Source organism: Peromyscus eremicus, chromosome 7 (genome assembly GCF_949786415.1).
Source record: "Peromyscus eremicus chromosome 7, PerEre_H2_v1, whole genome shotgun sequence".
NCBI classification, from domain to species: domain Eukaryota; kingdom Metazoa; phylum Chordata; class Mammalia; order Rodentia; family Cricetidae; genus Peromyscus; species Peromyscus eremicus.
The window spans coordinates 108,116,043-108,139,096 of record NC_081422.1 but is presented as its reverse complement, the minus strand read 5'-3'; the positions used below and the strand labels follow the sequence as shown (position 1 = coordinate 108,139,096).

The 23,054-nt window shown below is 43.2% G+C and overlaps 1 protein-coding gene across 7 annotated transcripts in view; it reads left to right on the top strand.

The window, feature by feature from the left end:
* Cnot10 (CCR4-NOT transcription complex subunit 10) overlaps window positions 1-23,054 on the top strand; it is a 58,531-nt gene that overhangs the window by 13,031 nt on the left and 22,446 nt on the right. For 6 of the 7 annotated variants that reach the window (XM_059268818.1, XM_059268817.1, XM_059268814.1 and 3 more), the window contains exons 2-12: window positions 1,969-2,063; window positions 2,821-2,982; window positions 5,189-5,339; window positions 7,138-7,280; window positions 8,244-8,330; window positions 8,825-8,908; window positions 12,405-12,522; window positions 15,984-16,133; window positions 17,686-17,888; window positions 21,779-21,900; window positions 22,544-22,720. In XM_059268818.1, coding sequence (XP_059124801.1) covers window positions 1,969-2,063; window positions 2,821-2,982; window positions 5,189-5,339; window positions 7,138-7,280; window positions 8,244-8,330; window positions 8,825-8,908; window positions 12,405-12,522; window positions 15,984-16,133; window positions 17,686-17,888; window positions 21,779-21,900; window positions 22,544-22,720 — 1,492 coding nt within the window. The remainder of the gene's footprint in view (window positions 1-1,968; window positions 2,064-2,820; window positions 2,983-5,188; window positions 5,340-7,137; window positions 7,281-8,243; window positions 8,331-8,824; window positions 8,909-12,404; window positions 12,523-15,983; window positions 16,134-17,685; window positions 17,889-21,778; window positions 21,901-22,543; window positions 22,721-23,054) is intronic. The other variant, XM_059268815.1, reaches the window with a different exon arrangement.

The window sequence follows — 23,054 nt, the reverse complement described above, 5'->3', positions numbered from 1 at the left end:
CTCCATTGAGAAGTCTGGTGTTATTCTGATAGGTCTGCCTTTATATGTTACTTGGTCTTTTTTCTTTGCGGCTCTTAATATTTTTTCTTTGTTTTGTATGTTTAGTGTTTTGATTATTATGTGGTAAGGGGACTTTTTTGTTTGTTTGTTTGTTTGTTTGTTTTTATCCAGCCTATTCGGTGTTCTGTAAACTTCTTGTATCTTCATAGGTATTTCTTTCTTTAGGTTAGGAAGGTTTTCTTCTATGATTTTGTTGAATATATTTTCTGTGCCTTTGAGTTGGTATTCTTCTCCTTCTATACCTTTTATTCTTAGGTTTGGTCTTTTCATCGTGTCCCAAATTTCTTGGATGTTTTGTGTTATGACTTTTTTGGCTTGGTGTTTTCTTTGACTGACGAATCTATTTTCTCAATTGTGTCTTCAACGTCAGAGATTCTCTGTTCCTTCTCTTGCATTCGGTTGGTTATGCTTGCATCTGAAGTTCCTGTTCGTTTAGTCAGAATTTCTATTTCCAGCATTCCCTCAGTTTGTGTCTTCTTTATTGTCTCAATTTCAATTTTCAAATCTTGAACTGTTTCCTTCATCTGTTTAATTACTGTTTCTTGGCTTTCTTTGATTTCTTCCAATTTTTGTTTGTTTTTTCTTCCATTTCTTTAAGAGAGTTTTTTATTTCCTCTTTAAGGGAGTTTTTCATTTCCTCTTTAAGGGCTTCTGTCATCTTCTTAAAGTCATTTTTAGGATTGATTTCTTCTGCTGCTTCTGCCTTGGTATGTTCAGGTCTTGCAGGTATAGAATCACTAGGTTCTGATGTTGTCATATAGGTCTTTATGTTGTTGCCTGTATTTTTGCACTGGCGTCCACTCATCTCTTCCTCTGCTTGGTGTAGGTGGTGTCTGTGTCTGAAGGTGCCTCTCTTGTTCTAATTTTTAGTCTTGGTCCACTAGGAGTTCTTGGTTGAATCGGTGCTGTTGGGCTCTGTTTCTCCGGGAGCAGCTTAGTCCAATCAGTGTTAGTGGGTTCTGTCTCAGGGAGCAGTTGTTCCCAATTGGTACAGGGTGGGCTTATAGCTCCAGTGGTTGTTGGGTTCACAGGGGCTGGGTTTTTATTTTGGTGAGGGATCAGGGAAAGGAAGCTGTCTGGTCCCTGGGGTTCCAATGGCTGGGGTTTAGGGGCTAGAGACCTGGTCTGCCAGACCAGAGATGGGGCCTTACCTGTTCCCAGTTGGTGTAGGGTGGGCTTATGATTCTGGTGATCTGGTTCAGTGGCTGGGTGGCTCTTTCTCTTGTGTTCTCAGATCGCTTTTTGCTCATTCGTCAACTCCTCAGCTGATCTTGTTTCCTCAGACTGCAGACTATAGGATTCTGAATCATCTCCCGAATGGATCTCAGCTGAGCAGGTTGATCAGTAGGGCAATCTCACCAGCACCTCCAAGTTGTTGGGTTTCGCAGGATCGGCAGCTGGGCCCTGGGTTGGCCTCGGGCAGAATGTTCATGTTCGTTCTGGTCGAGTCCCACGGAGACGGCTGGGATTAAAGAGTGCTGGGATTAAGGTGTCCCTGCTCCAAGCTCTTAATCTCCATGTTCTCACCAACTCCTCCTAGCTTCATTTCTTGTGCGTGTGTGGACATGAGATGAGCTGTCAAACCCATGTGGAGGTCAGGATAACTTAGTTCTCTCCATCCTTTAAGATTTGGGGTTTGGCCGGGCGGTGGTGGCGCACGCCTTTAATCCCAGCACTTGGGAGGCAGAGGCAGGCGGATCTCTGTGAGTTCGAGGCCAGCCTGGTCTCCAAAGCGAGTTCCAGGAAAGGCGCAAAGCTACACAGAGAAACCCTGTCTCGAAAAACCAAAAAAAAAAAAAAAAAAAAAAAAGATTTGGGGTTTGGACTCGGGTTGTCAGGCTTACGAGCAAACAGTATTTTCTCTTGCCAGCCCCAACTTCCATTTCTAAAGAAACTTTGTGTTTGCAGATCAGGGAGCTGAGAAACATGAAGGGACAGGCCAGTCGTCCGGGGTCACCGACCAGGAGAAGGAGCTGTCCACCAGCGCTTTCCAGGCCTTCACAGTAAGAAATGGTTTCTCTCTTCAAAACACATTTGAATTTTATAAATTCTATTCTGTCATAATTCAGGAATTAACTTTAGGGAGAAGTAGGTTTCATTTTATTGTAAACATGGTGAGAAGATTGGAAGTACTTCGAGCTGCCCCCAGATTGTTGTTTTCACAAACATGTTTTAGCTCCAGTGTTGTCTGAGTCGTTTACATTCAGGTTGGTCAATGTGTGGGTCAGTCTTTCCCTTTCCCCACTTTGTTCACTTCTTGTCTTGACTGTACTTTAAAGCGGAACACCAAGTATTTGTTGTCAGAATTACAACGTTTCTGACATTAAACAATATGAAAAAAACCTTGTGATATGCATGTACATACATTGGAAATATACATTAGACAGAAGGATTTGATTTGCGTTCCAAGTATATTTACTAGGATCTGACCTTTGGACTGGTTACATTCCCTTTCTTGGCTAGCCTCTCCTCTCCGTACCCCGCCAGCAATATGTGCACATATCTATCCTGTCTGCCTGTGTGAGTTATGGCTCTACCTGCTGATGTGAGAGCTTGAGTCTTAAAAACATGACACAGTGTTCACTGACATCCTCTATCTATCCGTGCTCTACCTAGAGCTTTCACTTAGAATACTAAGGGGCTCTCACTTTAAAACGTAAGAGGAGGGAAACGGATTTGGAAAGAAAAGCTGTATTGTTCTTAAAGCTGATACGGAATTTTGTGTATATATGTGTGGTTTTGTTTGTCTTTTCTTTTTAGTCTGGAAATTATGATGCCTGTCTGCAACACCTTGCCTGTCTCCAAGATATAAACAAAGATGATTACAAAATAATTTTGAATACAGCAGTAGCTGAATTTTTTAAAAATAATCAAACAACAACAGATAATTTGAGGCAAACACTTAACCAGCTGAAGAATCAGGTGATAAATGAATTTAATTGTAAAATTTGTTGTGTTAATTTGTGAAATACAAATAGTTAAGGAAAATAAATGTGATTGCTTGTCTGATATTAAGGACAGAATTTCTATTTCTCTGAATCCTTTGTTGCTATTAGTTTTGTTTGATTTAATTATTGTTCCAGTCCCAACACTGGGGAGGCATTGATCAGCCAGCCGAGCCTATTTAGTAAGCCCAAGGCCAGTGAGAAACCCTGTTTCCAGAAAAAGATGGAGAGCAATAGAGGAAGATATGTCAGCCTCTAGCTTTCACAGGAGCTTCACACACATGAACACACAACAGAAATTTGAAAATAAACTAAACTAATACTACGAAAGAGTTGCCTTTCTTTGGAAATGGAGCTTTCTCTGTTTAAGACACCTTTTAATATGAAGATAGTGGCTGGGGAAGTAAAGAAGTGCTCCTTGAGCTGCTGGTCAGCCAGGCTCTTTTCCACAGTGTGAACTCCCCTGCCGCATCAGGCTCAACTGTCTCGGTGACTGAGTCTGGTTATGAACCACTGTGTTCTGTGAAGCTTTAGGTTCCATGCCATCAGCCATACCAAGGTTGTTACATCCATGTAGACTAAACCACTGCGTGATTTGGGGAAATGTTAATCAGAATTAACCTTATAATGTTATATGATAATTTGTTTTCATTTTTATGATGGTAAAGAAATGTTAGTTTTAATGTGGCTAGAATTTTAGTTATGTGTGTTAATAGTAATTAGAGACTTGTTGTGAAATGTAAAGAGATTCAGGCAGCCTGGCTTACAAAATGAGTTCTAGGCCAAGCCAGGGCTACAGGAGACCCTGTCTTAAGAAAACAAGTAAGCCAGGTATGTGCACGCCTTTAACCCCAGCACTCAGGAGGCAGTACTCTGAGGGCAGCTGAGGCCATATAGTGAGACCCTGTTCCAAACAAACAGAAACCTAATCTCTAACCCCTACACTTGTTAAAATAGGCAGGAGGATTACTGTGTGTTTGGGTCCTCCTGGGCTATAGAATGAGACACATTTCAGAAATCTTATTCTGAGAAATGGGAAGATGGGCTGGCTAAGCATTCATAGCACTCACTGCTCTTGCAGAAGACCCCACACCCACATGGTGGCTTGCAACATCTGTTCTTTTTTACTATGGGACTAAACCCTTAAATATACTCCCCTGGTCTTGGACAACCTAATTAAGATTCTGATTTCCCTTATTTATAAGATGAATTTCTGCATTCTCACTGTGTAGCTTTGGCTGGCCTGGAACATGCTATGTAAGTCAGACTCAAAATGTTTTGTTTAACAGAATTTTAATGTGAATGAAACAGATGAAATAATTTCTAGTATTTGGAACTAATTAAAACCTGAAGGTACTGGGCTGGAGAGATGGCTCAGAGGTTAAGAGCACTGGCTGTTCTTCCAGAGGTCCTGAGTTCAATTCCCAGCAACCACATGGTGGCTCAAAACCATCTGTAATGAAATCTGGTTCCCTCTTCTGGCCTGCAGGGATACATGCAGGCAGAACACTGTATACATAATAAATAAATAAATCTTTTTAAAAAAAAAAAAAGACCTGAAGGTACTTGAGCTGGACAGATGGCTCAGTGGTTAAGAGCACTGACTGCTCTTTCAGAGGCCCTAAGTTCAATTCTCAGCAACCACATGGTAGTTCACAACCATCTTAATAGGACCTGATGCCCTCTTCTGGCATGCAGGTATATATGCAGAGCACTCATACATAAAATATAAGTAAATTAAAAAAAATTTTTTTTTAATTAAAAGAACCTGACAGGACTATTTTTTGTTGTTTTCTATTTTGTTTTTGAGACAGGGTTTCTCTGTGTAGCCCTGGCTATCCTGGAACTTGCTCTGTAGACCAGGCTGGCCTTGAACTCAGCGATCTGCCTGTCCCTCCCTCCCAGTGTTGGGATTAGGGGTGTGTGCCACCAGCCTGGTGAAGGTACTATTAAAATATAGGAAAATAAGAAGATGTGTTGGAGCTGGGCATATATGCACATATCTGCATTCACAGCTATTTAAAAGATTAGCCTGGAACTCACTATGTTGCCTTGGCTGACCTTGAACTCAGCTTTGTAGGTGCTGAGATTACAGGGTGTGCCTCACACCCAGCTGAAGTCTTTCCCTTGCAGTTTGTTTTCTTACTGTTGTTAGAGCACATTCTGCCTGGATTGTCTTGTAGGTTCACTCAGCTGTTGAAGAAATGGATGGATTAGATGATGTTGAAAACAGCATGTTGTATTATAATCAAGCAGTCATTCTTTATCATCTGCGGCAGTATACAGAGGCCATATCTGTTGGTGAAAAACTTTATCAATTCATAGAACCTTTTGGTATGTTATCTGTCGAGCCAGAAATCTCGTCCTCTCTTACTTGGAAAATTCTCTAATGTTTTTATCTAGATGACCTAAATTAGAGCTGTATGTCAGCATTTAAAGGGACTAGCTGGGTCAGTAGAGTGCTTGCCTTGCCAATGTAAGGACCTGAGTTCAATGCCTAGAATGCACATAAAAGCAGCTGAGCATGGTAGTGTATGCTTGTAATACAGTGCTAGGGAAGCAGACACAGGTGGATCCCGTGAGTTCGCTGGCTAGATGGCCTGGCCTGCTTAACAAGCTCTAAGCTATTGAGATACCTGTCTCAGAAAACTAGAGTCGACCTGGAGAGATGGCCTCATAGTTAAGAGCATTGGCTGTTCTCCTAGGACAAGTTCAATTCCCAGCACCCACATAGCTGCTCATAGTCATCTGACACTCTCAGAAGATCTGATGCCCTCTTCTGGCCTCCTCAGGCATCAGGCATGCACATGGTGCACAGACATACATGCAGGTAAAACTTGGTCCTCTAGAAGAGCAGCAAGCTTTCTTAACCTTTGAGCCACCTCTCTAGCCCCTTACTTTATTTTTGAGACAGGATCTCACTGTGTAGCCCTGGCTGTCCTGGAACTTGCTATGTGGACCAGCCTGGCCTGGAACTCAGAGATCTGCCTGCCTCTCCTGAGTGCTGGGATGAAAGGTGTGCACCACCGTGTGCAGTTCAGGTTTTGCTTTGTACTAGTTGGGTTTTGGTTGGTTGGTTTTGGTTTTATTCTGAGCAGTTTTGGGTTCATAGCAAAATAGAAAGGAAAATACCGTTATTTTCTATTGCCCTCCTCATCAGCATTCATAGCTCTCTATAATGGCTGCCCCTCACTGGTAAGGATCAGTGTGCTTGTACTTTGGGTGAGCCACACTGACATACCACAGTCCCACAGAGTCCGTAGCTTACATTAGGATTTACTCCTGGTGTACATTCTGTAGATCTGGACAAAGTACCTCCCCACTGGGGTGTTCTCCAGAGGACAGTCACTGCCCTAAAGTAAATGCTGTTTCCTGGCTGTCTTCTCTCCTCTCCCCCACACACTTAGCTTTCTGCCATCTTTATAGTTGTGTTTCTAGAGTATTCATCCAAGTTGGAGCTCTTCATATAGCACATTTATTAAGTACACAGACAAATAGCTTTGGAGTGTGGGGGTATTACAGTGAGCTAAACAGAGGAAACTGTTACCCTTATCACTCTTATTGGAGAAGGTGTAACACAGACTTATAAGGTAGTTGAATGCTGTGGAGTAGTACTAAAATCAGGTAAAAGGGTAGAGGCTGATGAAATAGAGACTTTTAGATGCAGTGATCAAACAAAGCCTCTGACCCTTCATGCATACTCTGTGGTACACATGTGCCTGGAGAAATGCACATACACACAAATACATGTACGTATGTATGCACGCATGCATGCACAGTCACACTAAAATAAATACAGATTGGAAGTTAAGTGATATGCAGAAGTCACTGTGTATTCGTAAGTAATAAAGCAAGTGCTGGAATTGAGGCTTCTTCCCACTGTGTGGCTGGCTTTATAAAGACTCTACAAAGAATGCTCGGTCACTGACTCCTTGAAAGAGGCCTGGAGACCCCACTAGAACAATGGCAGTTCTGGGATAGCATGCTGCTTTCTTTCATGGCTTTAGTGACATCCTTTGTTGGAGTGAAGATGTGCTTTGTTTTGCAGAGCTGTGTCCTGTTTAAGAGTAAGCAGAGGTATATGCTCAGCCTTGGATTATAACTTTTCCTGTTTGTGTGTTTGTTTTGCCAGAAGAAAAGTTTGCCCAAGCAGTGTGCTTTCTGCTTGTAGACTTGTATATATTAACCCACCAAGCTGAGAAAGCTCTGCATCTTCTTGCTGTCCTAGAAAAAATGATTTCACAGGGCAGCAGCAACAAAAACGGGAAGAACGAGGTGAGTTCCCAGGCGTCAGACCGAAGCTTAGAAAGTGTGACCCATGTCTGTCGTGTGAGATAGTTAGTGTCCTAGCAGCTTTATGGAGGTGTGATTCACAGAAACTGTACTATCTGTCCAACCTTGTAAACTGCCTTTTAAAAACTTCATTTACTAACATCTGCATAGTTTACATTTTCAACCCCAACAAGTGTATTAAGAGATTGCCTCCGAATGTTCTTAGCATTCTCCCTAAACTTTGTGTTGCATTAATATTTCATCTTCATATTTGATACTTGTATTTGGTGAAGTGGATCTTAGTTGGTAGATGTGTATATGTGTGGTAGGTTCTAATCTGACAGCAGGAACACTGCACTCCTTGTCTTCGGGGCCCTCTGCAGGGAAGGGATGGATGGAGTACAGTGAGCTCATGGGTAGGACGGAAGAAAATTAGAGAAGTCTCCAGGAATTGAGTGTCTAATTGGAATATTCAGTCTGATAGTCAGAAAGGGAGGGCTGGAATAGGTAACTGTCGTGGGAAGAAGACAGCACGAAGGGGCTGAATCACCGTGGTACTCACATGAGCAGTGTCTAAGACGTGTGGAGAGCTCACTAGAGTGCAAATGGGTCCGAGCATAAGGAAGGTGGGAGACAGTGTTTCCTTGGGAAGTTGGTGGTCAGTGGTGCTGGCAGTGTTTATAGCAGAGAAGGGTGTTAGAAGAGAAAGGTGTAAGAAGTCTTGGGTTTTAGAGAGATATTGTCTGAGTGGCACCCGTGATTTAAAAGTGGATCCATGGTTATGCTCATCTGTGAGTTTCCTGTTAGGAATGCTACACTGGCCCTTAGTCCCTAGGAGTGGACTCTGCAGCAGGTTCGATTTGAAACTGGCCTCTGGGCACTTGACTTGAGCACTTTGTACTTAGCTCACTTGGAAATCAGTTATGATGATAACTCTTTGATCGACTCTGTTTCACTATTGTACAGACTGGCAATAATAGCAACAAAGATGGATCTAATCCGAAAGCTGAGAGTGGAGCTCTAATAGAGGCTGCAAAATCCAAGATACACCAGGTAGTGTGTATTCAGAGGGTGGGCGTGCACTGAGCAGTGTGAGAGGCGCACAAACACTGACTCAAGGCGGTGTGTTTATCAGCTTCGAAGGCTTGTAGTTTAGAAGTACAGTTTTCCCTCTAAATGCATTTTGCTTGAGATACATACAATATAACTTCTTTAAGTTACTGTGTAGAACTTTGAAATAACCTAGAATGTATGGTAAGTCAATATATGGAATTTTAAAATTATGTAGATAAGATAAATTATGCAGATTTGGATTTGTAGGTTTTTTGCTCAGGAGTAGAATGATTGCCTACAACGCATGACACCTTAGATTCTGTCCCCAGCACCACAAAACCGGAAATGGAAACAAATATTTAATTTAAAGGTTGCATTTGCATTTAACTGGCATTTGACTATGTTGTAAGCAGATGAGATTGAATGTCCTGCACTGGGAAGCAGAACTTGAGCATGTGTAAATGACCCACCCCTCCTATATTCCTCCTTGACAGTACAAAGTCAGAGCATACATCCAAATGAAGTCCCTGAAGGCATGCAAACGGGAAATCAAGTCTGTCATGAACACAGCTGGAAATGTAAGTTCCTCCTGGACTTTCCTCATGGTTATCAGTTTCTGGCTTTCGTAGTTAGACTTCGAGGATTTATCAGTTTTCAATGAGGGGGTGGCTTAGTGGTAAAGCGCATGTCTGTAACCCAAGTTCTGAGGGGGAACAGGAAGATTCTGGGTTTGCTGGCTTCCAGCCTGCCACTGAAGACACAGTCTTCAGGTTGGAGGAGAGCCTGTATCAACAGAACAGGGAGAGAGGGTAGGACACCTGCCCTCTTGTGGCCTCTTCACACGGGCTCATGTACCTACACACATACAAATAGATAAATAAATCTTGTTTTTAAAAATTGGTGGTGGTAGCACACACCTTTAATTCCAGCACAGAGAAACTTTGTCTTGAAGGGGAAAACAAAAAACAAAAAACACCTAAATAAATAAAATGAATTGATAATTCTTGTGCAGTTTACTGCTTATACCCGAGGCCATGAGTACTTGGCTTGAAAGTGCCTCCACCTAGAATAATCCCTAAGACTGATTTCTTAGAGACCAGAAGACCTCTGGGCAAACAGAAGGCTGAGCAGAGAGAGAAAGAACTAGGCCATCAAAGGAGAGAATGTTTGTGAACTAGTGAGTAAATGCTGGGATGGAGATTTTCAAAGTACAGTGTCCAGACCTCTGTGTGTGTGTGTGTGTGTACTCTAAATCAGTACTCTCTGGAGGCCCCTTAGCATGAAGATTTAGTAAAAGTGATCTGAAATCCAAAACAAGAATTTTGGAATAGAAAGATTATGGTCTACAAACAAAACTTTCTGTTTGTACATTCTTCCTTTCATACAGTAACACAGTTTCCTTTTATATTTGGGAGAATAACTGGTTATTGGGTATTAGGTGAAAGGTGAATTGAATCCTAAGAAATGAGAAAGGTTGGGGATAGCTCATTGGAAGAGCACTGGCTAGCATGCAGTCCTTTGTAGTTGGTTTTTTCACTGTTTGTTCTTTGGGAGCCAGCCACCCAGTTCCCAAATAAATACATGGAGACTTATTCTTACTTATGAATACTCAGCCTTTGCTTGGCTTGTTTCTAGCCAGCTTTTCTAACTTAAATTATCCCATTTCTCTTTAGCTCCATTTTGCCTCTGGACTTTTTACCTCTCTTTATTCTGTATGTCTTTCTTTCCTTCTTACTCCAAGGCTGTCTGGGTGGCTGGGCCCTGGTGTCCTCTTCTATTCCTTTTCTCGCTCCTCCTCTTTCTCCCAAACCTAGATTTCTGCTCCTATTTATTCTGTCTGCCTGGCAACCCTGCCTATCCCTCTCTCCTGCCTAACTATTGGCCATTTAGCTCTTTATTAGACCAATCAGGCATTTTAGGCAGGCAAAGTAAACAGCTTTACAGAGTTAAACAAATGCAACATAAAAGAGTGCAATATATCTTTGCATCATTAAACAAATATTTCACAGCATAAACAAATGTAACGTATCTTTAATATTCCACAACAGTCCTTCCCTTGGTTTAGTCTTAAGTTCATAAGAGCAGGCGCGCACACACACACACATACAAACAGGATACTGTTCTATCACTTTAGAAGTGAAGGCAGGAGGATCAGGATTTCAGGGCCAGCCTGGGCCACATTGAGACCATCTTAAAAACAAGGGCTAGAGGGTTGGGGATTTAGCTCAGTGGTAGAGCGCTTGCCTAGCAAGCACAAGGCCCTGGGTTCAATCCTCAGCTAAAAAAAAAAAAAAAAAAAAAAACAACGAGGGCTAGAGAGATGACTCAGCAGTTAAGATCACTCACTGCTCTTGCAACATGAGTTTGGTTCCCAGCACCCACATCAGGCAGATCACAGTTGCCTGTAACTCCAGATTCAGGGGATGTAAAGCCCTTTTCTGACCTGAAAGAGTACTGTACTCTAGTACACAAACTACCACTCACATAGACATATAATAATTAAAAATGAAATCTTGAAGTGACAATAACAAAAAAGATATCCCTCCATAGTACATACGTAAATAAAAAACCTGGGTGTTGTGGCTCAGAGTTACAGTACCAACGCTTGGGTGGTAGAGGCAGGAGGTATAAAAGACAGCATTTAACTGGGGCCAGCTTATGGTTTCAGAGGGTTAGTCCCTTATCAACATGGTGGGGAGAATGGTGGCACACAGGCAGACGGGCACTGGAGATATAGCTTCAAGTTCTGCATCCGAATCCCCAGGCAGCAGGGAGAGAGAGACACTGGGCTGGCTCAAGCTTTTGAAACCTCAAAGCCACCCCCAGACACACTTCCTCAACAAGATCCCACCTCTTAATCCCTCTCAAGTAGTGACACTCCCTGATGACTAAGTATTCAAATATATGAGCCTATGGGAGCTAACATTTTTCCCCAAAAACAGGATTTCTTTGTGTAGTATTAGATGTCCTAGAACTCGCAGAGATATGCCTGCCTCTGCCTCTGCTCCTGTCCTCTCCTGGGATTAAAGGCATGCCCCACCATTGTCCAGCTTTTGAGGGCCATTCTCATTCAAACCACCACAATCTTTTTAAAATCAAAAAGAAATAAGGAAGATCACTCTCCAAGTTACCTTTCTACTGCTGTGAGGAGACACCAAGACAAAGGCAACTTACGAGATGAATCCTTTAATTTGGGGGCTCACGGTTCCAGAAGGTTAGAGTCTGTGACCATCATGGCAGGCAGGGAACGTGGCAGTTAGGCAGACATGGCACTGGAGCAGGAGCTGAGAGCTGACATCTGATCCACAAGCATGAGGCAGAGAACTATCTGTGAAGGATGGGGGCTTTTGAAACTGCAGAGCCTGGCTCCGGGGACACACCCCCTTCAACAAGGCCACATCTCCTAATCCTTTCCAAATGGTTCCACCAACTGGGGACCAAGTTTTCAAATGTGTGAGTCTGCAGGGGCCATTCTCATTCAAACCACCACAATCATCAATTTTGCAATAACCCTTAAAACAAAAGTCATAGTTTGTGCTATAAAAAAAGCCAGGCCCAGGGTTCTGTGCTTGTATCCCCAACTGCCTAAGAGGCTAAGGCAGAAGATCACTTGAACATAGACCATGCTGGGCACAGGGAGACTGCAGTGAATGAAAAACAGTCAGGTGATACTCTGAACTCTGTTCTTAGGCACATGTGTTATAATATTTGTAGGTGGACACTTCACAGGCTGTTCTCTGCAAGGTCAGTCCTTCCTTCCTTCCTTCCTTCCTTCCTTCCTTCCTTCCTTCCTTCCTTCCTTCCTTCCTTCATCGGACACCAGATGACCTGGGAATTGAACCCATTTCCTCTGGAACATCAGTAAATGCTCTTAACCACTGAGCCACCTCTCTCCTATAGGTTTTTAGTATTTTAAATAGCAAGGTCCATGAAGCATTGAGAGATTGTTTTCTGTGACATGATTCAGCTGATTGATTTATGTCCTAAACACTTCCATGCACAGCAGTGTAGTCCCGATCATGCAAAAAAAGAACTGGAAACAAATTTTAAATCACTTTTATATTTCCTTTGCAGTCTGCACCCTCCCTGTTTCTTAAAAGCAATTTTGAGTACTTAAGGGGCAATTATCGGAAAGCAGTGAAGCTGTTAAATAGTTCAAACATTGCCGAGCATCCAGGCTTCATGAAAACAGGTAAGAGAAAACTGTAAAGTTTTTGGTTTTGGTTTTGGTTTTTCAAGACAAGGTTTCTCTGTGTAGCTTTGCGCCTTTCCTGGATCTCGCTCTGTAGACTAGGCTGGCCTCAAACTCACAGAGATCTGCCTGCCTCTGCCTCCCGAGTGCTGGGATTAAAGGCGTGTGCCACCACCGCCCAGCGAAAAGTGTAAAGTTTTAGTTGGTCTACTTCTTATTGCTTGGGGTCCCCGCACCTCCCCCCCACACCAGTCTTTTTGAAGTGATTTTTGTTCGTTTTTAAGTAGAAATGTTCTAAGTCTGGTATGGTGACACACTAATCCCATCACTGGGTATACTGAAGCAAAGGAGTCTCTAATTTGAGGCCAGCCAGGCTGCCTTTCAAAGCTCTGTCTTAAAACAGGGTCTTCCTATTTCTTCCCGCAAAAAAAATTGTTGAGATTTTGCCTTGTAATTTGTTTCTGCATTGAAAGAGGGCTCATTACATTTTTGCTTTCCTTTAACCTTACCTGTTCCTGGTCCATGTGTGTGTGTTCGAATGCTTGTGTTCTTTGGATCCTGTTCAGATGTATATATACTACATAGCCTCTACCTGCAGACGTGCTGGACCTTCCACCAGGTTGCTGTCAGAGTTTACTGGAGAGTGGAGAAAAGCAGTTCTACTCTGGTTTCCTCTTGGACATTCTTTTAATCACTCACCCCTAATCCTCCTGGGTTTGTTTAGCTTTGTGTCTTGTAGCTCATGTACCCTGGCTGGACTTGCTTATTTAACTCGGTGTATCAAGGATAACCTTGTTTTGTTTTGTTTTTATCCTCCTACCTTTCCGTCTCCAGTGGTAGAAGTACAGGCGTGTGCCACTACCCCTGTTAATGTGGTGCTAGGGACTGAGGATGTGCAACGGCTTGTGAATGCTAGGGAGCACCCAACCTATTAAACCACATCCCTAGCCTGTTCTCCTGAATCCTGTTTCTAACGTTTTTATTGTCATGGTATAAAATGACCTCTCAAATCACAAGTACACTCTGAGAAAACAGCAGAAGTCAAGAGCTGGGCGTGAAGTGGGTGTTGAATCAAAGTTAGGGCTCTCTGATAGGAAGGTTTCTTTTTTGTTTTGTTTTTTGTTTTTATCAAGACAGGGTTTCCCTGTGTATCCCTGGCTCTCCTCGAAGTCACTTTGTAGACCAGGTGGGCTTTGAAATCAGAGATTCACCTAAGGTGTGTGTGTACCACCACCACCATGCAACTTCTAATGTTGAAATCTTTGTTTCCCTTATGTAAACTTTAGTTTTTGCTATTGATAAAATACGCTTATTAAAGAGTATTTGGAAGATAGAACCTAGCTTTAATTGCCCATAATGTCATCCCTAGAGTCAGTCTGTTTAAGCATTTTAGTGTGCTTACTATTCTCTTTTGTATGGTTTTTCTTTGAGATAGGGCTTTGCTCTGCAGCCCCGGCCAGCCTTCCTCTTCCTATCTGTGGTCAGACCCAGAGTCTGATTCATGAAACTGAATTCCCAGTCCCCTTCTTTTCCTTTTGATACTGCCGCCTTGTTTAAAACTCAAAGCATAGCCAGATGGTGGTGAGGCACCAGGAGGCAGAGGCAGGCAGATCTACAGAGCGAGTTCCAGTAAAGCCAGTCTTGAAAAACAAAAATAAATAAAAAAAAAAAATACTCAAAGCATACACCCTTGGTATTTAGCAGTGAAGATCCTGTTACCAACTTGTCATAATCTGGCATTTTGTGTTGTGAGTATAAAGCATGGTTTGTTTTGAGACAGGGTCTCACTATGTAGCTCTGGCCAGCCTCAAACTCAGAGATGTGCCTAACTCTGGCTCCTAGTACTGAGACTAAAGGCATGAGCCACCACAGCCAGTCCCACATAGACCAGGCTACCGCTGAACTTGCTGTGTAAGCAAGGATAACCGTGAACTCTGACGTCACTGCCGCTACCTCTCAGGTGCTAAGATACAGGCACGTGCTACTTCTCTGCCACCACAAAGCTTTGGTCAATGGTGAAAGTGAAAGCTAAATCTGGGTTATTTTCATTATACCAAAGTGAAAATCGATCAAGGTAAAGGATTGAAATGTAAAAATAAAATTGCAGAAGGAGACTGGTATGAATATTCTACTTTGTGGTGAAGAAGGCTTGCTTGAACATTATCCAAAATCCTAGTGCCATAGAGTTTGGAGAGATAGCTAAGGAGTTTGACCACACACACACACACACACACACACACACACACACACACACACAAGATTCAGTTTTTATTATTAAAAACACAAATATACACATACATTACAAGATCAAGTCACAAAAAAAAATGACAAATATTTATGGGCATGAGTATTTGAAACAGACAGAAGGCTTCTCTGACTTACAAGTCAAGGGGCAACTGATAGACCAGATGAGATAATACATAAACTAAGAAATAATGCCTAGTTGGGTGTGGCAGATGACGCTTGTAATCCCTGCACTCAGGAGGATGAGGCAGAAGTATTTGCAAAGTTCAAAGCCAGCTTCAGCTACCTAGTGAGTTCTAGGCCACCAGGACCACAGTGTGAGACCCTCTCTCAAAATAATGAAAAGAGTGCTGGAGTTGCAGTTCAGCTGGTAGAGTGCTCACCTATCATGCACAAAGCCCTGGGTTCATCTCTAGTTCCACACAAACCAGGTGTGCTGGTGCATGCCCGTGATCCCTACACTTTAGCAGGTAGAGGCAAGAGAATGAGGTCATTCTCAACTGCGTAGAGAGTTCAAGTGAGGCCAGCCTTTCTTACACAGGGTCCTGTTTCAGGTGGTAAGTAGTATGATGGATGGACAGAGTAAATAAAGAGTGGAAACTTAAGCTTCAAATGAAACAGGGTTTGTATATGCTGTATTCTCTTTTGGTTTGTTGTTGTTTTGGTTTTTTGGGACAGGGTTTCTCTTTGTAGTCCTGGCTCTCCTGGAACTCGATTTGTAGACCAGACTGGCCTCTGCCTCCCAAGTGCTGTCTACTCTGTTCTATTGCATACATTTTCCTTACTGTTCTTTACTTAATATATTTTAGCTGTTTCCATGTGCTTGTATATGTTCAACTCAATACCTTGTACATGCTAAGCCAGTTCTACCATTGAGCTTACTCATGTTTAGATTGCTTCATTGTTTGTAGTTTGTACAGTATTTCACTGTGGATGTATGGCTTATGTAGTAAGTTTTTTATTTTTTGTCACTTGCTGGAAATAAGGTCAGAAAAAAATATGCAAGGTTGTTTTAAAATAATATTATCTGCCAGAAAGAGTGTTTGCGTCACCCTCTCCAGTCCTCATGACTTGCACCATGCCTCATGAACTGTGTCCTTCAGCGACCAAGTGACATTCCAAATAGGTTAGTTGGCTGACAGCAGCTAGGTCTGATTTTTATAGGAGGGGCTGCAAAAACAAAATTCTGTGGATAAAGTGGTATGTGTTGTTTTCAGGTGAATGCTTGAGGTGCATGTTCTGGAATAATCTTGGTTGCATCCATTTTGCCATGAGCAAGCACAATTTGGGGATTTTCTACTTTAAGAAGGCTCTGCAAGAAAATGACAACGTCTGTGCCCAGCTGAGTGCAGGTGGCACTGATCCAGGTAAGCAGCACTGGGAACTGCAGTGTCCTACCTGAGAAACACATGACTGAGATAGCAAGCATGGAGGAGGAGAACTGGGTGTAGGGGATATAGTCAGGGCTCAGAGATGAGACAAGATGTCATAATACAAGGAGTAGCAGTCATCCCATCAAGGGTGCAGACAATGTAGACAGACTTGGCTCTGGAGACTTTTAGTAGTTATTGCCGCTTGATATTAGAAAGCTAAGAGAAATTTTGAATTACCAAAAAATGAGAGCTGGGGAAATGGCTCAGCAGTTAAACAAGAGGAGCAGACTGGAGCCCAGAAACGACATAAATGCTGTACGCCCCTGGCAGCTCACCTGCACTTCCAGCCTTAGAAAGCAAAGGGGAGATCCTGGGGCAAGCTGGCTAGTGAGGCAGCTCTATCAGCGAGCTTCCGTGTGATTGAAGGACTGCCAGCAGTAGGAAGACAAGAGTGACTGAGGGAGATCCTTGACCTCAAGCTTAGGCTTCCGCACACACCTGTATACACATGAAAACACACAGGCATGGGAAAAAAAGAAAAGACAAAAAAATTCTATTACTTCAGTTTGTTTGGATTTGAATCAGTAATCCTACATCGTATGTCAATCAGTTTTAATTAGTCATTAAGATTTCTCGACTGTCAGGCCAACATTATTGTAAATTGTTGGCAGAACTTCCCAAGCGATGGATTGGTGGCATCTGACAGCCTTAAAGCATTGCTGGTTTGTTATTTAACATTCAGATTATATGAATCCTTGATCAGAAATGCTTAAAATCAAGCAATTTTCTAGTTTTTAAAATCATAAGCATGTATTTAATTGATGAAAAAATATATTCTGAGTTGGGCATGGTGACACATGTCTTTAATTCTAACACTCAAGAAGCAGAGGCAAGCAAATCTCTTAATTCAAGGTCAGCCTGGTCTACAAAGCGAGTTTCAGGACAGCCAGGGTTACCCAAAGAAACCCTGTCTTGAAAGAGAGAGAGAGAGAGAGAGAGAGAGAGAGAGAGAGAGAGAGAGAGAGAGAGAGAGAGTGTGTGTTAGTTTCAGGACAGCCAGGGTTACCCAAAGAAACCCTGTCTTGAAAGAAAGAGAGAGAGAGAGAGAGAGAGAGAGAGAGAGAGAGAGAGAGAGAGAGAGAGAGAAAGAAAAAAGAAAGAAAAAAAGAAAAAGAAAAATACATCCTAAATGGCATGGGTCATATTGTAGACTGTGAGTCACTGAAAATAAGCTGAAGCAGGGCAAGGTGCTATAGGCTCGGGGAGCCAGTGACTCTCACTGACTTCTGTGTCTTCCTGAAGCAATGTCGACAGAAGAGCTGACCCAAGCAAGGCCATCTTGGTTCTTGGTTCCTGCTAGCACAGACATCTGACGTGACTGGCAGATACTTGTCGGGTTAAGCTTGGAGAGACCACCTTGGAGAGAGCCATTGATTACAGTTTCAAATTGTGGTTGTTGGTTCTGACATACAAGCGTTTACTTGGGAGAACAAATGCCTTTGGTGCAACTAACTTTAATGATCTACCCTCCAATTTTTATTGCTAGGTAAGAAGTTTTCTGGAAGACCCATGTGTACATTGCTAACCAACAAAAGATATGAGCTGCTATATAACTGTGGGATCCAGCTGCTGCACATCGGGAGGCCTCTTGCTGCCTTCGAGTGTCTGATTGAAGCTGTTCAGGTTTATCATGCAAATCCCCGTCTTTGGCTACGGCTGGCTGAATGCTGCATTGCTGCCAATAAAGGAGTGAGTGCTACTTGGGTTTGAACCTCTATTTCTCTTCTCCAACACTTTTACACAGAAGCTAAACATACTTGAGAGTCAAAGACCTCACTTCCTTTCACCCTCCCTGAATTGACAGAGAGTCTTCTCTTAGCAGTTGGAGGTTGGAATTAGTTTCAAAACATCATGCTTAGCTCTGATTCTTGGCCAAGGGTGGATGCCAATGAGAAGACTGTGGGGACAATGATTGCTCCTGCTGGGCCCGGCTTGTGCCCTTTGCAAGCGTGAGGAGACTGTGGACGAGGTGCTAAGAGACAGTTGGTTCTGTTAGACAATAGACAGGGGTACACTGAACAGCATTCCCTCCAGTGGAGCACATGACAGTCGTGTCCTCGCTAACACATCGGTCCCCAGTATCTAAAAAAACCAGGCTGCTCCACATTGTTATCTCTATATTGGTAGCATCCTTCTGAATCACTGGTTGAGAGAGGTCAGTGAAAAGTGGGGGAAATAAGAAATGCCAAGTTCCCCTCACCCCTCTTCCCATGTTCCCTGGGTGTGGGAATGCTACAGCAGTTGACTTCCTAAGGCCTTCCCTGGCATGCCTGCCCACCATAGGTTATGTAGGATGATGAGGTTCTTTACTGAGCAGCAGTTTCTGAAAAGCAGGCAAAAGAACCAAGGGGTTTAAAAGAAGCATGTATGCTGGGCAGTTTTTGCATTCAGTATTTAAGTATCGATGGCTTGAATACAGTAGAGAAGAGATTAATGATGCTCCTGAAAGGCTTTAATGTACTTTACCTTCCATGGCATGGGGGTGGGGGGAGTGTGTGTGTGTGTGTGTGTGTGTGTGTGTGTGTGTGTGTGTGTGTGAGAGAGAGAGAGAGAGAGAGAGAGAGAGAGAGAGAGAGAGAGAGAGAGAGAATGAGAATGCATGCATGTACACATACTGGTTCAAACTCAGAGCCTTGTGCATAGTAGGAATGTACTCTACCACTGAGCTTCTTTGGGGATTTTCATTTTAAGATTTATTTTTATTTATGTGAGTGTTTAGCCTACATATATACTGTGCACCACATGTGTGTGCAATGCCCACAGAGGCCGAAAGGAGCATCGGAGCCCCTGGAAATTGAGTGCCATGTGAATGCTGGAAACAGCCTGGGCCCTCAGCAAGAGCAGCAAGTGTTCCTAACCATTGAGCTGTCTCTCTTGTACTTTCGTCTTTTAAAAAGGACTTGAATGTCAGGTGGTGGTGGCGCACGCCTTTAATCCCAGCACTCAGGAGGCAGAGGCAGGTGGATCTCTGTGAGTTAGAGGCCAGCCTGGGCTACAGAGTGAGTTCCAGGACAGCCAGAAACCCTGTCTCAGGAAGAAAAAAAAGACTTCAGAGTAGGGACAGGAGATTTAGCAGTTCATGGTAAGATCATCCTGAGCTATTTAAAAACCTGACTCAAAAACAAAAGACAGCTTTCTTATTTGAATCATTTTTAAATTAACTGATAAATTATAGACAGATTTATACCTGTTTAAAAAAAAAAAAAACTTGTTTGAAGCCAGGCAATGGTGGCGCACGATTTTAATCCCAGCACTTGAGAGGCAGAGGCAGGCAGATCTCTGAGTTCAAGGACAGACTGGTCTACAGTGAGTTCCAGGACAGCCCAGGGCTATGTAGAGAGACCCTGTCTCTAAAAAGCCAAAAAAAGAAAAAAAAAAGAAAAAGAAAAAAAAAAAAAAGGAAACTTGTTAACTGGGCCTAGGGACTGGAGAGATGGTTCATCAGTTAAGAGTACTTGGCTGGGCGGTGGTGGTGCACGCCTTTAATCCCAGCACTCGGGAGACAGAGCCAGGCAGAGGATCTCTGTGAGTTCGAGGCCAGCCTGGACTACCAAGTGAGTTCCAGGAAAGGCGCAAAGCTACACAGAGAAACCCTGTCTCAAAAAAAAAAAAGAGTACTTGCTGCATTTCCAGGGGGGCTGAATTAGATGCCCAGCATGCACACAAACTGCCTGTAATTCAAGTTCTAGACTCTAGAATCTAGACTGGATCTAATGCTTTCTTCTAGTTTCCTTGGACACTGCACTCATGTGCATAACCCCCACTGAAGCACACACAAATACACATAATTTAAAAATAAATGTAAATGAGTCCCTAGGAGTCACTTATCTTCTTAATCCTTTCATGAACTTGACTGTGAGGCCCTTTTGTGTTAACTAGAAGGAGAGAGTGATTACAGAAGTATTTGTGCTTAGAGAAAAGGCTCCAGGGCCAAGCTGAGTTCTGTATTCGTGCTGGCTGGCTCCAATGTGCTGCTGTAGAGGAGATTCAGGGTGTCTCATATGATAATGATGGTAATTAGTGAAGTGGAAGGAGAGGTGTGTGTCACTGCTGTTACCAAGCTCCTGTGGTGAAGTAATTTGTATCTTTAAGTTTAAGTGTTTGTTGGTTTTATGGATTAAGGCTTTAAATTGCCTAGAAGGCAAGAATTCTACCAGTGTGAACTCCATATGTAGCTTGTGAGATTATTTCTGGTGATGTGATTACTACTTTAGAGGGAAAAGATGCTGGACAAGGTGGTACCTATAATCTCAGCAGCTGGGAGGCAAGGACAAGGCGGGGCCATCACAAAGCTGGCCTGGTCTACATAGCATGTCCCAGGGCTGCTAGGGCTGCATAGTGAGACCTTATATAACAAAAACACATAGGGCGGGGCCAGAGTGGGGGGCCCGGGGTACCTGGAGAGATGGCTCCAAAATGAACCGGTTGCCACAATAAACATGAGGACTAGGGTTTGGCTTCCCAGCACCATGAAAAGGATGAGTACAATTACAGAACCGAGAAGTCAGAGATGAATCCCTAGCCGGCTAGATAAACTAGCCTTACAGCCAGCCCAGGTTCTGTTGAGAGACTCGGCCTCAATAAATAAACAGGAGGTGAGCCGAGGACAGCTCCACATGTTACCCTTGGTTTCCAGAGTCACACACAGGCACACATGGGCACACGTGTAGCACGAATCTTAACAGGTCTTATTAATAAAATCAAACCTGGAGCCAGGTATTGGGGTGAACGCTGGAAGATCAGAGAAGCAGAACAAGCCACAGCTACCTCACCTCACCAATTCCTCAGCTGATCCTGTTTTCTCACACTGGATGCCTCTCAGCTGAACTGTGCTGCTCAAAAGCCTAAAAGCTTAACCAACCTAGCTCCTGGTTTTCACACCTTGTATACCTTTCTGCCCTCACTTCTTGGGCTTAAAGGCTTGAGTCACCATGCCTGGCTGTTTCCAGTATGGCTTTAAACTCACAGAGATCCAGATGGATCTCTGCCTCTGGAATGCTAGGATTAAAGGCGTGTGTGCCACCATTTTCTGGCCTCTATATCTAGTGGCTGTTCTGTTCTCTGACCCCAGATAAGTTTATTAGGGCACACAATATTTTGGGGAACACAATATCACCACACACATGCGTCACACATACAGATACACAGGAAGGGGAAATGCAGCCTCACAAAATGGCTGTAGGAAGTTGAAGCAGTAGGATTGCAGGTTTGAGACCAGCTTGAACTACATAACAAAATCCTGTATCCTAAACACACACATCCACATTCAATAACTGTAAAATTTAGTGCTAGAGATGGACACTTGATTCTCTTGCAGAGAACCCAGGTTAGGTTCCTAGTGCCTAGGAACTAGGCATGGTGGCACACAACAGCCTGTAATTCAGGGAGTCTAGTGCCCTTTTCCAGCCTTTGCAGGCATCAGGCACACACATAGTGTACATACATACCAACAGGCAAGCACTTATGTACATAAAATAAATACATTTATAAAACATAATCACTGTAAATTAATTGATCATATTTTATGTCATTTCTTATAGTTCCTTTAAATTTTATTTGAAATATTTTTTGTTTTGTAGACTTCTGAGCAAGAAACTAAAGGTCTTCCTACCAAAAAGGGAATTGTACAGTCTATTGTTGGTCAAGGATATCACCGTAAAATAGTTCTGGCATCACAGTCTGTTCAGAACACTGTCTACAAGTAAGTATTTTGCCATGAGCCAGTGTGTCTCTGTAATAACCCTGTTCGCACTGTGGTCTTAATGGAAAGTAGCCTGGGGTTTATTGGGTTTCACAGGAGGAATTGCTTTCTGATGACTTTTTTTGCTGCATCGGTAAACAGACCCACAAACAAATAGGCCCATACTGAGTAAATCCACAGTGAGTTGATGTGCCTACTGTAATTATGATTTAGTGCTGTGGTGCTGAAACTGTCTATATCCTGAGGAAGCAGCCTCTTCATTGCTATGAGTCAGAACGTCCAGAAGAAGGCATTTGGTGTCTCCATTGTAGATCACACTGTTTCCAGAACAATTGGCTACACTCCTCACCCTTGTCTGTGAGTCCCCAATCATGGAGTCAACCAGCCTCTGATTGAAAACATCCACAAGCAAAAAAATTATAACTGTATTGAACATATATTGTCTCAGTTCCTTTTTTGTTTTTGTGTTTTGAGATAGGGTTTCTGTGTGTTGCCCTGGAACTTACTTTGTAGACCAGGCTGGCCTTGAACTCAGAGATCCACCTGCCTTTGTCTCCCCGGTGCTGGGATTGAAGGTGTGCGGCAGCAGCGTCCGCTTTACTTTTCTGCTGTCTGTTCAGCTTATTTGTCTTGTTCTTTGAAGTGACGGGCAGTCTTCAGCCATCCCTGTAGCCAGTGTGGAGTTCGCAGCTATCTGTCTCAGAAATGCCTTGTTGCTCTTACCGGAAGAACAGCAAGACCCAAAGCAGGAAAATGGCTCCAAGAACAGCAGCCAGCTGGGAGGGAATACCGAGAGCAGCGAGAGCAGCGAGACGTGCAGGTACCCTTCCCACTCCCTCCTGTCTTGTGTCTTTCTACTGCTGTGGTAAACACTATGACCAAAAGCAACTTGGGAAGTGTCTTACTTAGTGTTCTGTTGCTGTGAAGAGACACCATGGCCACAGCAACGCATATTTAATTGGGGCTTGCTTACAGTTTCAGAGGTGTAGTCCATTATTGTCATAGTTGCACGCAGGCAGACGTGGTGTTGAAGAAAATGACTGAGCGTTCTACATCTGGATCCACAGGCAGCAGGAAGAGAGACACTGGGAATGCCTTGAGTTTTTGAACCCCAAAGCCCATCCCCAGTGACACACTTCCTCCAGCAAGGCCAC